The sequence below is a fragment of the Ctenocephalides felis genome, unplaced genomic scaffold (genome assembly GCF_003426905.1).
Source record: "Ctenocephalides felis isolate EL2017-DRISC unplaced genomic scaffold, ASM342690v1 CF-g0.4_SCAFFOLD_01886, whole genome shotgun sequence".
NCBI lineage: Eukaryota > Metazoa > Arthropoda > Insecta > Siphonaptera > Pulicidae > Ctenocephalides > Ctenocephalides felis.
Window position 1 is genome coordinate 6,595,408 of NW_020538040.1, and position 14,614 is coordinate 6,610,021.

General features: G+C 30.4%; 1 protein-coding gene across 4 annotated transcripts in view; it reads right to left on the bottom strand.

Annotated features, from left to right (window-relative positions):
* Positions 1 to 231: 231 nt before the first annotated feature.
* LOC113377756 overlaps positions 232 to 14,614 on the bottom strand; it is a 74,333-nt gene continuing 59,950 nt past the window's right edge. For 2 of the 4 annotated variants that reach the window (XM_026618173.1, XM_026618172.1), the window contains exons 2-6: positions 9,203 to 9,313; positions 4,718 to 4,871; positions 4,431 to 4,635; positions 4,096 to 4,351; positions 232 to 1,031 (exon numbers count right to left, since the gene is read on the bottom strand). In XM_026618173.1, the coding sequence (XP_026473958.1) occupies positions 476 to 1,031; positions 4,096 to 4,351; positions 4,431 to 4,635; positions 4,718 to 4,871; positions 9,203 to 9,276 (1,245 nt within the window). In that variant the 5' untranslated portion in view covers positions 9,277 to 9,313 and the 3' untranslated portion in view covers positions 232 to 475. Of the gene's footprint in view, positions 1,032 to 4,095; positions 4,352 to 4,430; positions 4,636 to 4,717; positions 4,872 to 9,202; positions 9,314 to 9,627; positions 9,758 to 14,067; positions 14,186 to 14,614 lie in introns of those variants that run through there. The other 2 variants (XM_026618170.1, XM_026618169.1) reach the window with 2 other exon arrangements.

Below are 14,614 nucleotides of genomic sequence, written 5' to 3' on the forward strand. Positions count from 1 at the left end.
TTAATAAAATCGTTCACGTAATATTCAATCATATTGTTACATACAATTTATCACGATATCCACAAATAGTTTCCAACTTAATTTAATTAATTAATCCTTCATGAACATAAAACCTTAAAATCTAAGTTAAAATTTAAATAAATTATATTCTACATTAGTCTAATAAAAATTCAGTCGAAATTGTAATATTTGTCATTGTAAATTAATTAAATTTTGATAAATATTGCACTTCGATTGCAATTTCGAGACTTATGACTTTCTTTAATATAAAATTATGTATACAACCTATTAATTTTTATAATTAACTACATCGCCAGCCTCTCTCACGTCATAGAATATTATTTCACATGTACAATTTGTAATACTTACATCACTAGTGGCAATAAATTGCATCGCAAATGTACATATTTATACATTAGGAAAAACAAACAGAAAAATAAAAATGGGATGTTTAATGGAAAATGTGTCTATAATATTAATTGGCTGCCTGTTGTACTTGTGTCGTAATAGGCGTCGGAGACTTAACGATGAAGGTGTTGCCTAATGCTACGACCTGCTTCTTAGGTTTAATTACAACTATGTTATTCTGCTTAACGAGATTACCAGGACTGACCTTTACAGTGGCGCCGTTCAGCACAAAACTCGGCTTGATGAGGACTTTGTCGATGCTAAGTACTTTTGCCCCACCGGGTGTCGCCATCGCCACCGCCGCCGCCGCCGCTGGTGCAGACGGTTTATTACCCTGGTTGTTGGTCGTGTCTTCGGAGTTCTCCTTATTTTTCTCCTGGTTACTGTACTCGTCATAACCTGAGTCTGAGGAATTATCACTAAATACCTTATCTTTAGTTGAAGGCAGCACTGATGATGCGACCACGACGTCTGTCGTCGTCATTGTCGTCGTCGTCGCGGATTCGACGGATTTTTGGCGCTTTTGCGAGGAATGGTGATTCCTGCACGGCTTGTAGTTTGTCATGTCTATCGCCAGCTCGTTTCCGGCGCCCTTGAAGAATGTGCCGCAGCACATTTTTACACTGGAAAGAAGATAATGGGATGATTTACAAGGTGTGAGCGACTAGTTTGTCTTAGGGCAATTTACAAAAACTAGTCAGAAAACTGAAAAAAGGACTCTACTGATAAGAAAATTAAATTTCGACCTAGATCATAATAATGGCGAGTAAAATAACCCTTTGAGGACGAGCGCAGCATATATGCGTTTTACACAAATAATCTTTTAGCGTCATAAATGCGCCTAAATACACTTCGGTGACCGAGATACTCAATGTTAATAAACCAAACTGAATAGTTAAAAAACAAACATTTTATTTATCATGTGGCAAATATGGACTTAAACGCGTTTTTCTCAAAACTGTGTTTTTCAAACTTTCCTCCATTGTATCTCAGAAACGGCTGAACCGAATTACTTGAAATTTACAGGGCAAAAGTTCGATTTTTTTATAGCAAAAAACAAAAAAACGCCTAATTTGCAACTTTTATTTCAAATGTCTATCAAAAATCCAATTTTTTTTATATCCATTTGATTATAGGTCATTCCGTGCTTTTAAGCCTACAAATTAAAACGCCGTTAATTTTTTTTTCCGATGAGCCGATTAGCCGGAATCGTGGAGGAAGTGGGAGCTCTTTTTTTCGAGGCGGAGGTGTTCAGAGCGCTGTAATTCTAGTTTGACTGAATATTTTTAGCTGAAATTTTATATTTATACTGTCCAAATATATGTTGAACTTGAAGCTCTAAATATTTACTGGTCGTAGAAAAAAAATCCTAAAATATCCCTAAAAAACAGGCCGTCACATAGGAAGACCCCCTTAACATATAATATGTCCAGAATTTAAGAGACGTGCAAATTAAATTGCAAACTAGGAAGGGAGCGGCCAATCACGTGATCGATTTTTTTTAGGAATTTTTAGATCCCCTCTCCCCCTTAGTGATACACGTCGTGATATTTAAAATTACCCCCACCCCCAACAAACATCTTGTGTATTTTTAGTTACGTAAAATTTTTTGAATTTACAAAAAAAAATTTTTTTTTAATTTTGATAAAAACACACGTGATATATTACTACACCCTTTCCTCCACCAATGCGATTTTTCGTGATTTTTTTGTCGAAGCCTCCTTACCCCTAAAATCCTCACGTGATTAATGAACGCCCCCAAAGATAAAAATTATAAGTTGGGCCAAAAGCCCAAAAAGGACTCTACTGACAAGCAACTTATATATCGGGCTTAAATCCCATAAAAAGGACACTTCAACGTAGTAAAAATTCTATATCCGCCTAGAAGCCCACAAAAGGACTCTACTGACAAACAAAATTAAATAAATGGAAGCCCAAAAAAGGGACTCTACTGACGAGCAAACTAGGAAAAATAAAAATTATATATCAAACTAAAAGCCCCAACAAGGACGAGCAAATCATGTATCCATCAGGAGACCAAAAAAGAGCTACTGACCAACAAAATTAAATATCAAACTGGAAGCTCAACAAAGGGACTCTACTGACGAGAAAATTATATATCGGATTGAAAGCGAAAAAAAAAAACTGACGAGAAAATTATATATCGAACTAGTAGCCTACAAAAAGGACTCTACTGACGAGCGATTTACATATCATACTAGAAGTATGAAAAAGTGCCTCTACTCAGGAGCAAATGAATTTGCAAACTAGAAACCCGAAAAAGGGACTCTACTGACGAGTAAATTAAATTGCAAAGTAGAAGCCCGAAAAAGAACTTTACCGACGAACAAACTGTAATTTTGATCTAGAAGGTTTTAAAAGGAACTCTACCGACGAGCAAAATTAAAAACTAGAAGATAAAAAAGGAACTCTACCGACGAGCAAATTAAATTATAAACTAGAAGTTGAAAAAATGGGCTCTACTAACAAACAAACCTTAATTTTGATCTAGAAGAAAAGTCCACTAATGAGCAAATTAAATTGCAAACTAGATTCTACCGACGAGAAAATTATATATCGGACTAAAATGGCAAAAAAGAACTCTACTGACGACCAAATTATATATCAGACTAGAAACCCAAAGACTATAGTGACGAGCAAAAGAAACCCAAAAAACAAACTACTGATGATCAAATTATCAAATAGAACTAGAAGCCAAAAAAGGACTCCACTGACGAGCAAATGCCGCCATTTTCAGGAAAAATGGAAACTTTACTCGTGAGCAAATTTTGTCATTTTTAGATAAAAGGAACTCTACTGACGAGCAAATTCAGAAAGCCAAAAAGGGACTCTACTGACGAGCAAATTCAGATATTAAAAAAAGAACTCTACTTACGAGCTAATTCTGCCATTTTTAGGGAAAAAGAAAACGCTAATTCAGAAAGCCAAAAAGGGACCTTACTGAGGAACATTTTTGTATAAAAAAATAACTATACTAATGACCAAATTCTTGTTGAAGTTTGATACTAAACGCTCTCTGTCTACTATGTTTATGTATATATGTTTGTCTTTTGTTTTATATAAAACAAGCGGTTGTTAATAATGTTTGTAATGAATGTGATTAGTTAAAAGAATATATAATCAGTCAGTCTGTTTTCATCCTTCTGCATAAACGGTTGTATTATTATTCACATAAACTTTCAACATAAATTCTACAATTCTGACATTTTTAAAAGAGGAATTCTACTGGCGAGCAAACTAAAAATGTATTAAAAATATTTGGATTTGGAATATTTTTTTTAATTTTCTTCATATAACTTTTGATTTTTATTTAGGTCTTTATAAATTTATTTAAATTAAAAAAACTAAAGAAGAATATATTAAAAACTATTATTTAGGTTAAACATATATATCAAAATTTTAAATTAAATGAGTTGTGATAGCATTAAAAAATCATTTTTATATCTTTCCCAATAATTTTTTTTTATCACAACAATCTCTTTGCTTTTCATTTCAATTAGGAATTATATTAAGTTGAGTAAATTTAAGAGTTTACTCAAGTTTATTCTCGAAACAAATATCAATTTAGCTACCCGCACATAACACTTTGTTAATAAACTATATTTATACTATTATTCACATAAAACTATATTTATTACTATTATCAAATTCCATAGATCGACTTACCTAGACCAATATCCGGGTTGCAAAAATCCTCCACTATCAGGCGGTCCAGCTTTGCGTTTACTAGGCGGCTTATGACTTTTCCTGCGTTGCCTAACAATATTGTTCTGGGCATTGTTTTCTTTACCATTCTGAACGACAGCACTATTTTCATCTTCTGCCAATTGCTGATTGGTATTGCAGTCAACATCGGAAAGATTGTCATCAGCATCGCTGTGATAACTCAGAGGACTTCCCGGTGTGCTGTCATCGGAAGGGGCTGGTAATAAAAAGGAAAAAGATAAATAAGAATTATGTTCTTATAGAAAGTGTGGGTTTATATGAATATTTATTATTACTTGGACTATTTTCTCTATTCTTTTGAGCATTGGCACTTTCTTCTCTCATTTTTTTACTCTTCTTCTTCATTATTTTCAAAAACTTCTCAGGGGGTGCATTCGTATTGTTAAATCCTACACAATTCGCAGCCAATTCCTTCTCTTCCTTTTTCTTTTTGAACCTGGTCATTGATTTTAAACCGGGTCCTACCCTAGCATCGACAACCTGCAAAATTAATAAGAATATTTAATTGTGAGTGTCAATTTTGTATTTGATTTTAATCAAGCGATGATGATGTTCAACTTACATGGCCCCAATGCCTGTCCGAGCCAGGTGGAAGACGTTTGAAACGTTTTACAAGTAAAACACATGCATTACAAATTTCTCCTTTGCGAGGTGATGGCAGTTGAAAGCATTCCACGAAATCGTCTTCGTACTTGCGAGAATCGGTAAACCGAGAACTAGAAATAAAAAAGGTATATTATTATATAGAAATGTTGGAAAATTAATAAAACATATCAAAGTTTTTGCTTTAAACCAAGTTTATTCATTGAAGCTTCAATTTCAAAACAATTGATGAATCAAATTATTTAGGAAGAACATAAATTTACGAAATAAAGAGATAAACTAACTTTTACACAAAACTGATTGTAACAAACATTTAGATCATTCACAATGTTTATTCGGAAGAACAAATAAACAAAGGAAAATTTCAATTAAATTTTGGATATATCTGAAGATGAAAAGTTAACTGATGTTTAATATCTTCAAAGAAAATCTAATGATGGAAAAGTTCAACTGGTGTTTAAAATCTTCAAAGTGTTTACAACACGTAACGAAAAAAAGTTCAACTTACTTCTTATATCTTCTAAATGAAATTTTTAGTACATATCAATATAATAACATAAAAATTGTACAATTTAAATAAATGTAAAATAAGTAAATAATTCACATTTGTGCCAAATTTAATAAAAATCGATACTAGGTTTTTGCTTTAAAGCACTTTATGGATAAAAACAAATGAGGTCTATTAATTGATTCAAAAGTTTCCAAAAGATTGTTTTCATTTGTTTATTTCTTGGAGCATTTTCTATTCAAAAAACGTTAAGTCAAAACTTTTCTAAAATAATTTTTCATAATAAAAAATAATAATAATAAGTATGTTGTATGAATATAAAATAAACTAGTGGGGTGTACGGCATCGTGCCTTAAGGCAAATTGCTGGAACTTCCCGTACCGTAAGTGAAATAGATTATTATAAATATTGTAACATTATTGTAATTATTTTGGATATACAAAAAAAAACTTAAAAAAAAGGTATACAATTTTTTTTCCAAAATCAGTTATTTTCTTCAACAAGCAGAAAGTTCTTTGAATCATTTAAATCGGACGCTCAGTTCTCTCAAAAACTGCCAATTTTTACATATTTAGCTCCGTATCTTCGAAACGGCTGGGCCTGCCTTTGCCAAAAACTAACCACCACTTCTCTCCTTCATTGCAAATTAAATGTTTTGTGAATCATTCAAATCGGTTACACCGTTCCCTCAAAAATTCGATTTCTATTTTCTGCACTCTTTGCCCCGTATCTCCGAAACCTATAGACCTGCCTTTGCCAAAAACTAAGCAACACATCTCCCTATCAATAGGAATCGAATGTTTTTTGAACCATTCAAATCGGTTATCCGTGCGCCCAAAATCGTCGATCAAAATTTGTATCCATACATACACACACACACACACATGCATTTTTTCTGAGGTATGCCAAAATGTTCAGAAACCTTCAAAACGTCGAGAAATGTAAAAATGTTCAATTCCGATTTTCGGCCCATTACAATAACTTACCCTACGGAAAGTTAAAAAAAAATCGTTCGGATAAAATAAACATCTGTAAAATTTAATATAAAGAAAGACACTAGATTTTAGCAAAGTTAATGAATAAAAAAAAAAAAATAGGATTTTTTCAATGTAAATCGTATCCACTGATCATGATATTAAATTGTTTGTCAAAACGTCTGGAAAATTAAAGATAACTTAAATTCTTTCTTTTCTTCTTTTGAGTATTTTTAGGTGTATAATTATATTTACTTAATATTTTTATTATATTAAGACAGAATTTTCTTTATTTGATGTAAAATTAATTAATTAAAAAGCAAATGTCGCAAAATTTAAACAAAAGCCTCTGCAGCAATATTATTACAATGTATAAAAAAGAAATAAATAAATAATATTTGATTAAAACTGAAATTGTTTATATATTGCCATGAGCGTAAAGTTAAATAAATAAATAAACTAGTGGTGTATGGCAGCGTGCCTTAAGGCAAATTGCTGGAACTTCCAGTACCTAAAATTATTTTTTATAAAAAATAATCAAACTTTTTTTAACCCTTGAAAAAAATTTATTTTTGAGAATTTTGAAATTAAAAAAAAAAAATTACTCATGAAAAATAAAAGATTTTCTTATATATTGAAATATATTGGTAATTTTTAACTTTTTGTAAAAGCAATTGCGCTGCTTTAGCTGCATATCGAAGACGAAATATCGAAGCGCGTTAGCGCCGCGTCGCAGTCTCACGGACAGGTAATGTTACGGAACCCATATAAAAATGTACACAAAATTTTTACTTATCATTACAAACTTTCTAAAATATACGATAATACGATGTGCATATAAGTCTAACGAACATTTTTGACCGCCAAATGTCATTTTTTTGACTCTTGAATAATCTTATCCATTCATTTTTTATATAACTTTATAAATATACTACTGTTCAGCCTTCATAATATACAACATTTGATGCTATTTATATTATATGCTACTAACATTGCTTTTACTAATAATTTAAAGTTATGTATATCGAAGAATATTGCAACTGACTTCTTGAAACTTTGTACGTATTACAAAATACTATTATATCAACCTTTTTTATAAATAATTGAAACTTATTTACTATTACCTATAAAATCTTTGAGATATTGTATAGCAATCAGTGTACTATAATGATGAGTCGAAATTTAGTAATCGATCATGTATCTCAATTAATCCTTCACATTTTTTTTATTTTTTAGGTATTGTTTCAGGTAGAAAACAAATTATTTCTGTATTGTATTAAATAAATAAATAAATAAATAAAGAGTACATTTATCTGTCATAAAAATGCATCAATTCTATATAATCCATTTATATCATGTATCGATTAATTAACCGAGCATTCCTATTTTTTTAGATGTTGTAAGTGGTAGAAAACAGTATTATTGTAGTACTTATTGGATTAAATAAAGAACTAAATACATAAAGATTTATGAGAAGAAGTCATAATGGTGCAACTTAATCATCGATTTGTATAATCATGTAACTCTCCTATAATCAATGTAACTTTCCTATTTTTAGATGTTGAAAGTGGTAGAGAAAAACATTATTATTGTAGCGAGATTATCATTATGTGTGGGTTGTAATAAATAAATAAATATCATAAATAAATGAACATCATGAAATAACCTCATATGTGTAAATGTCATACGATTATAGCATTTTATTTTTTTGGATGTTGAAAGTTTTAGAAAACAATATTATTACCATAGCATTATTATCACTTCCGTAGATTTGTGTGAAGGATTTATTTATCTGTAAATATCATATTTTTAAATATACATATAAGAACAAGTTGAATGCTAAAATTACAGATATAAAGCAAAATTAAGATAGATATAAGAATACTAAGTTATTTTCTCCAAAAGATCAAAGAATTAAATTCAGTGATTATATAAATTCTTCCTATTTCTTAGATGTTGGAAATAGAACCAAAATGGTTTAGAAAGCATGTAAATCAATGGGGATTCAAACTTTAGACAAAAGCCTCTGAAGCAATAATATTACTATACGCTTAATTCTTAATACTATAATTTTCTCATATATTATCATTAGTTTATAATTAGTACACTTTAAAATGTAATTATATATTGTATTTTTGCAATGGGCGTTCAAATAAATAAATAAATAAAAAACTACAATTCTGGGGGTTTTCAAATTTGGCTTACATCGATGTTTCAATAAAGAAAAAAGCAATAATTAAGTTTTCCCTATCGTCTACTACATATGATCAACTTTTATATAAACCATTTCTTGCATTTTTCTCCTAATTACGCTTTGTTTTATAAAAAATAATGCTTTATTTAATAAAAAATATTGAATAAAAATAAAAATGTTGAATTTAAGTTCAAACCCCAAATCAAATTATTACAATGCAAGACAAACTTTTTAAAGGACCCACAATAAAATTCACTTCCTCATTTTATACTTTTTATGAACTAGGTAATATGTTATTGAACAAATTGCCATTAATTAAAGATTTAGGAAATAAGAACGACCTAATAGCCTTTGGAGTAATCTCATAATTCCATTCCTTTTATATATACTTCATAAATATATTACTGTTCAGCCTTCATAATATACAACATTTGATGCTATATATATTTTTACATGGCTCAGAAGTTATGACTTCTTAAACACTTTCGTACAACAATCAACCTCTGACTAAAACTTTCTGCTATCTTTACTAAACTAAATTAGTGAAAAACAATGATTAGAAAGTGTGTATGTCATGTATAGATATATGATAAGTTATGGATTCAGAATAAATACAAGAAGAATGGTGAGAAGGCTACATTTAGCTAATGTCTGCCTTGCAAATGTCATACGTCGTTCAAAGATACGTGTAAGAACGCACTGACCATTAAAATTTCAAATTTAAAGTAAACCTAGGACAAAATATAATGATTTGTATCAATTACTAACCTGCTTGATTTAGCTTTGCATATACAGCACCCTGTAGGCGACCTGTACACCTTAGGTTTATGAAACGAAAACATTCTGATTCCTTACGTTTTGGCTTCTATCATACACAATCTGCAAAACAAAAAAAAAATATAATTAACACACAACAAATTTACAAGCCCCATAAGTAGGGCACGCGTGCTTAAAATATACTCATACTCAATAAAACTAAATACACACTATCTCAAATCAATAACAATTTGTCAAAGACGCGTTGGATGTTAAACAACCAAATTGATGCTTCGTAATTTGCAAGTTATCGGTGGTACAAACTTGGCTATGAGGGTTACTTTTACAAAAGGTTACAAATAACAAGCGTCGCGTCCATTCACAAGTATAAACACAATTGTATGGTAAACAGTAGTAATTAAATCAACACTTCGTACCTCGTAATAGTCGATAACTAATAATATTTCCAAGCAAAAGACGAGCACTATCAACAATGGCAATGCCAATAAGTGTATCATAATCAACCGTACGGCGATTTGACAGGGGGCACTCTTACCAACGCACGGAACAAAATGGCGGACGAAAATAGACAAGCTGTCAAAAGAATAAGAAGATGGAAATAAAATTGTAGCGCTTTATGTAGTATTTTGTGTATAAATGTGGAAAACAATATAAGTTTATTATAACATTGTGGAATTTAATTACAAAATCGGTTTGCAAAATTTGCATTGACAACTGCTCTGTCAGCTTCCAAAATGGCGGGACAACAATGACAAACTGTCAAAACAATTAGAGAGGAATTGAAATAAAATTGTAGTGCGTTATGTAGTATTTTGTGTGTAAATGTGGAAAACGATATAAGTTTATTACTACTTTGTATAATTCATTTACAAAATCCGTGTGCAAAATTTGCACTGACAACTGTTCTGTCAACAGCCAAAATGGCGGGATAACAATGACAAACTGTCAAAAGAACAAAGGAGATATGGTAATGGAAATGTAGTGCGTTATGTAGTATTTTGTGTGTAAATGTGGAAAACAATGTAAGTTTATTATTAAATTGTGGATTTCATTAACAAAATCGGTTTGCAAAATTTGCATTGACAACTGCTCTGTCAGCTTCCAAAATGGCGGGACAATAATGACAAACTGTCAAAACTTTGAAAGAAAGATGTAAATAAAATATAGAAATTATTATTATAGCTTAATAATTGCAACAATTGTAATAGTGTCAATGCTATAAATTTCAGAATTATAAATAGTGAAAGTCGTCATACTAAATCCCTCGTATGTTATTTTAAATTATTTTTTCATTAATAACAAATAAGTCTATATTGCTTTTTTTTCAGTATTTGTACTTTCAGGAGCAGTTATAATTCATAATAACTGGTAAAGAAGGAAGTTACATACGAGTGTGCTGAAATCTGTGTTTATCTTTCATCGATATTGAACACAAAGCTTGAAATTTTATATTAAGTCAATTAAAAGAGCATACTAAAAAGCAAATGGAAGGAGTTTTATGCTTAAGAATAAAATTCTAGCTTTATCACTGCAGAGGTTAAAGTTTGTGAATATCGATAATTGCATTTCGATGTTTCATAAAATATTATGACCGTAAGAAGTGTAACTTTGTATTATTTCTGCTCTTTTTTCAGTTAAAGAAATAAAACACAATTAGGTGCATCCTCTTGTACTTTACCTAATTGAAGAAGATGAAAATAGTTTTAGTTTAAATTATCTTGTTGTCGATACCATAAGAAAGCTATTAAGTACTGGTATATTAAAAAATCAATGATTTTTTTTGTACGATAATGATATTTTGTTGAACATTTTAATGCACATGAACAATAAAAGATTACTAGACACACATAGATTTTATGTAAATTATTCATTAATCGATTGAGCACCAATTTAAATATAAACCGAGCTACTTCACAAGATTATCATATAGGAGTTTAAATAATAATTGTTTCTCTTTTTGCTTGTTATAAATATAGTAGGCAGTTGAATCTTGTAATCGAATGATTTGTAAATGTGTTGAGCTTCAAACAAGGATTTCTTGGTCTTGTTTCAAATTAATATAGCAATTAATTATGTACTAATACTTCGTATATCACTAAACACAACATCTTTATAAAATATGTAACAATTTGTATTTTCAATTACTGTTTTTAATAAAAAAAAAGAAGAACAAGTTTTGTAACTAGGAATATTTTTGCTAGTTTTTTGAGGTTAAAATGTGAAATGATGTATAATAATTTTATTCCTTCGGTGCTAGAGGAATGTTCTTCTAACATCGAAGGAATAAAACTCCTAATCAAGATCATGATCAATTGACAAGTGTTCTAAAGATTTAATGTACATAGTTTCTAAACGTTGATAATAAATAATATATTTTTTATCAAACTTTTTGGTCTTTCATTACCATTAAATTTCTTATTCGAAACTAATTTCATTTACTATCTCTCCCCGTATAGTTTTGAAAATTTTGTATTGAGCATAGTAGTAACATGTACAATTATACACAAAACCCAAAGTTTAAGAAGATTCTGAAGAAATTGAAATATGATCAGTATCCGAATAAATTGGAATTTGCAATTACTATATTAGCCGTAAGGCCAAAAAGAGGTTTTGGGTTGTATTATAAGTGAGTATACCTTCCAGTTTGTTCGTATTAGCAAAATACAGATAATACAAATAATGTTTAAACTATATAGGAAAAAGTAAAGTTTGGAGTTTTATTATTTATGCCAATCGTACACCATAACCTTACACACTTGCAATAATAAGCAATTTTTTGGATGCTCTATAAATTTTATAGAAATACATTGCATAATAAACCAAGGTTTGTGCAGTATAGCTGGTAATTTTATAAAAATATTGTAGAATTAAATATAAAAATTGCTTTGGAAATCTGCTTTTTGACAGCTGGCTTGTCAAAAACAGAAATGGCAGCACAATGACAAACTATCAAAATATGAAGAAACAAATTGAAATGAATGCATCGAAGTAAATGAAAATAAAATATGTAGTACGTTGTTCATAAATGTGAAAACCGAAATGATTTTATAAAAACTTCGCGGAATTAAGTATAAAAATCGGTTTGCAAAATTTGCATTGACAAGTGCAATGTCAATTACAAACATGGCGGTGCAATAACCTAGACAATATACTAATATAGACGTTTCTCTCTCGCGGTATTTGCGTTCAGAGAGCTAGGGAAAGTCACGACCGCAATGTTGGGTGATGGCGCTTTAATCGCATGTCGCTCGTGCTCCAAAATGCATTCAAATTAAAGCGCCAAAATTAGAAATAAAAGAAAATTGACAATTTTAAAAATAATTTATTTGTATTTAAATTTTGCATTACAATAGTCTTATATTGACATTGTTATACAATAACAAAACATACCAAACAATAATACATATATTAAAATAGATATCAAAGTAAATAGCAATATGTTGCAACAAACATATTTATTTAAAAAAAAGGAAAAATAAAAAGTTTAACGAATTACAGGATTCCTGCCTTCAAGTGGATAATCATTCATTATTCACTACCAATAATGTTGTGAACACAAAACATGGTGTTTAAATTATAGTGTCTGTGCATTACTTTATTAACTAATAATCATTCCAAGTAAGATTTGTCACTTTTCAGCACATTCTTTGCGATAAATCCAGTCATGCTAAATGGCTCTTGATTTTATCTTGAATATTCAAAAAACTGCTGCATTAAATTAACTTATTTTATCATCTTGCACGGCAATTGGATTTCGTTCATTAACTCAGTGGCGTTCCTAAAAAATGTAAAGTCTAGTCTATTTATGCTTTTCCAGAGCCTCCAAAGTTTAATAGAATTCTGAAAAGTTAGAGGAGCCTTGCCTTTCTTATAAAAGAGCCCCTAGCTTGCTTCCAAAATGTATTGTGATTAAATTTTTATTATATACACTGCTTTAACAACTGCTTTATATCCTCTTCATTTAAGAGTTATAGATTTTGTTTGAATCACAAATAAAACCGTATAAACAATTATAAAACACTTGTAAACACAACAATCACAATAAGAATCAAAACAAAATTTTGACATTTCTGGTACATATTGCTCGTGAATTACTAACCTGTCAAACTTGTCATCGGCTCACTAGCGCCAAATTTGCGCCTAGCGGTCGTGACTGGAACTACGCGTTGTGAACGCGGATTTTGTACTGAGATAATAGGGCCTGGTGCAATAATGACAAACTGTCAAAAAATGGAAATGAAAATAAAATATGGATAAAATATATAGTACATTAAAATATATAGTATGTGACGCGTAAATGTAAAAACCTATAGAATTTTACGAGACATTATGGAATATAGTTAAAAAATTGGTGTGCAAAATTTCCATTGACAAATAAACTGTCAAAAACCAAAATGGCGACACACAAGTACAAACTGTCAAACAAGTTATAAATGACAAAAGTCTCGAATTAACAAAATATAACTAAAAACACTAATAAAACTTATTTAAAAGCACCACGCACGCAAAATACCTACAAATCATTTATCAAATCGGTCTATTAATCCTCAATGACAATTAAAAACAAACATGGCGTCCACCACCACCATGTACGATCTGTCAAACTAATTTTCAATGAAACAACAATTATCTCCCAACGACAACTATTCCACCGTGTAGCCCGTACCGAAAAACCTTAAACCGCACTAAAACAACCTTTAATTATCCTTTATTTCGGTAGAAAAGCCTCGGTTGACAACCGAAAACAAACATGGCTGCCGATATGGAAGAACTGTCAAACCGTGCGTTTAAGGTTAAATGTCTTAAAATAACCGGTTTAATTAATGAAATTTATATAACCAATTAATCCTACTCACTCAGTGGGTCCTTATAGGTAGAGTTCACGTTTGGATACAATTTTATTAATTGATAAAACGTATATTTCTTGCTACACAAACACAACACATGACCTACACGCTCTACACATATGTCAATGAGCATGTGTGCTCGGCGATCATATGGCGAAAGGTTAAAAACACACAAATAATATTATTTGCTCGACGACGACGACGGCGATTGAAATAGACAGCTGATGTTATATAACGGTTTGGGTTTGAAATTTTAAATTACCAAATTTAATTATTAGAATACTATTATTATTAATTACTTATTATTTATTAAATGTCATCCGCCATCCTCTCATATTTGGCGAAAGAGAAATTCGAGTGGCGGACACGCGCCGCCTTTAGTTTTGCTTTTGCTTCGTTTTGCTTCAATGAAGGTTGACGTAATATAATTACGTTAAAACATCGAGGACAGTGCATATTCACTGATTTATTTATAAAACAATATGCGATATCAAAACGAAAACAATGGTTATGCACAAAATAATTCAGTTGTATCTGGGTGAATATTTTGAAAAAA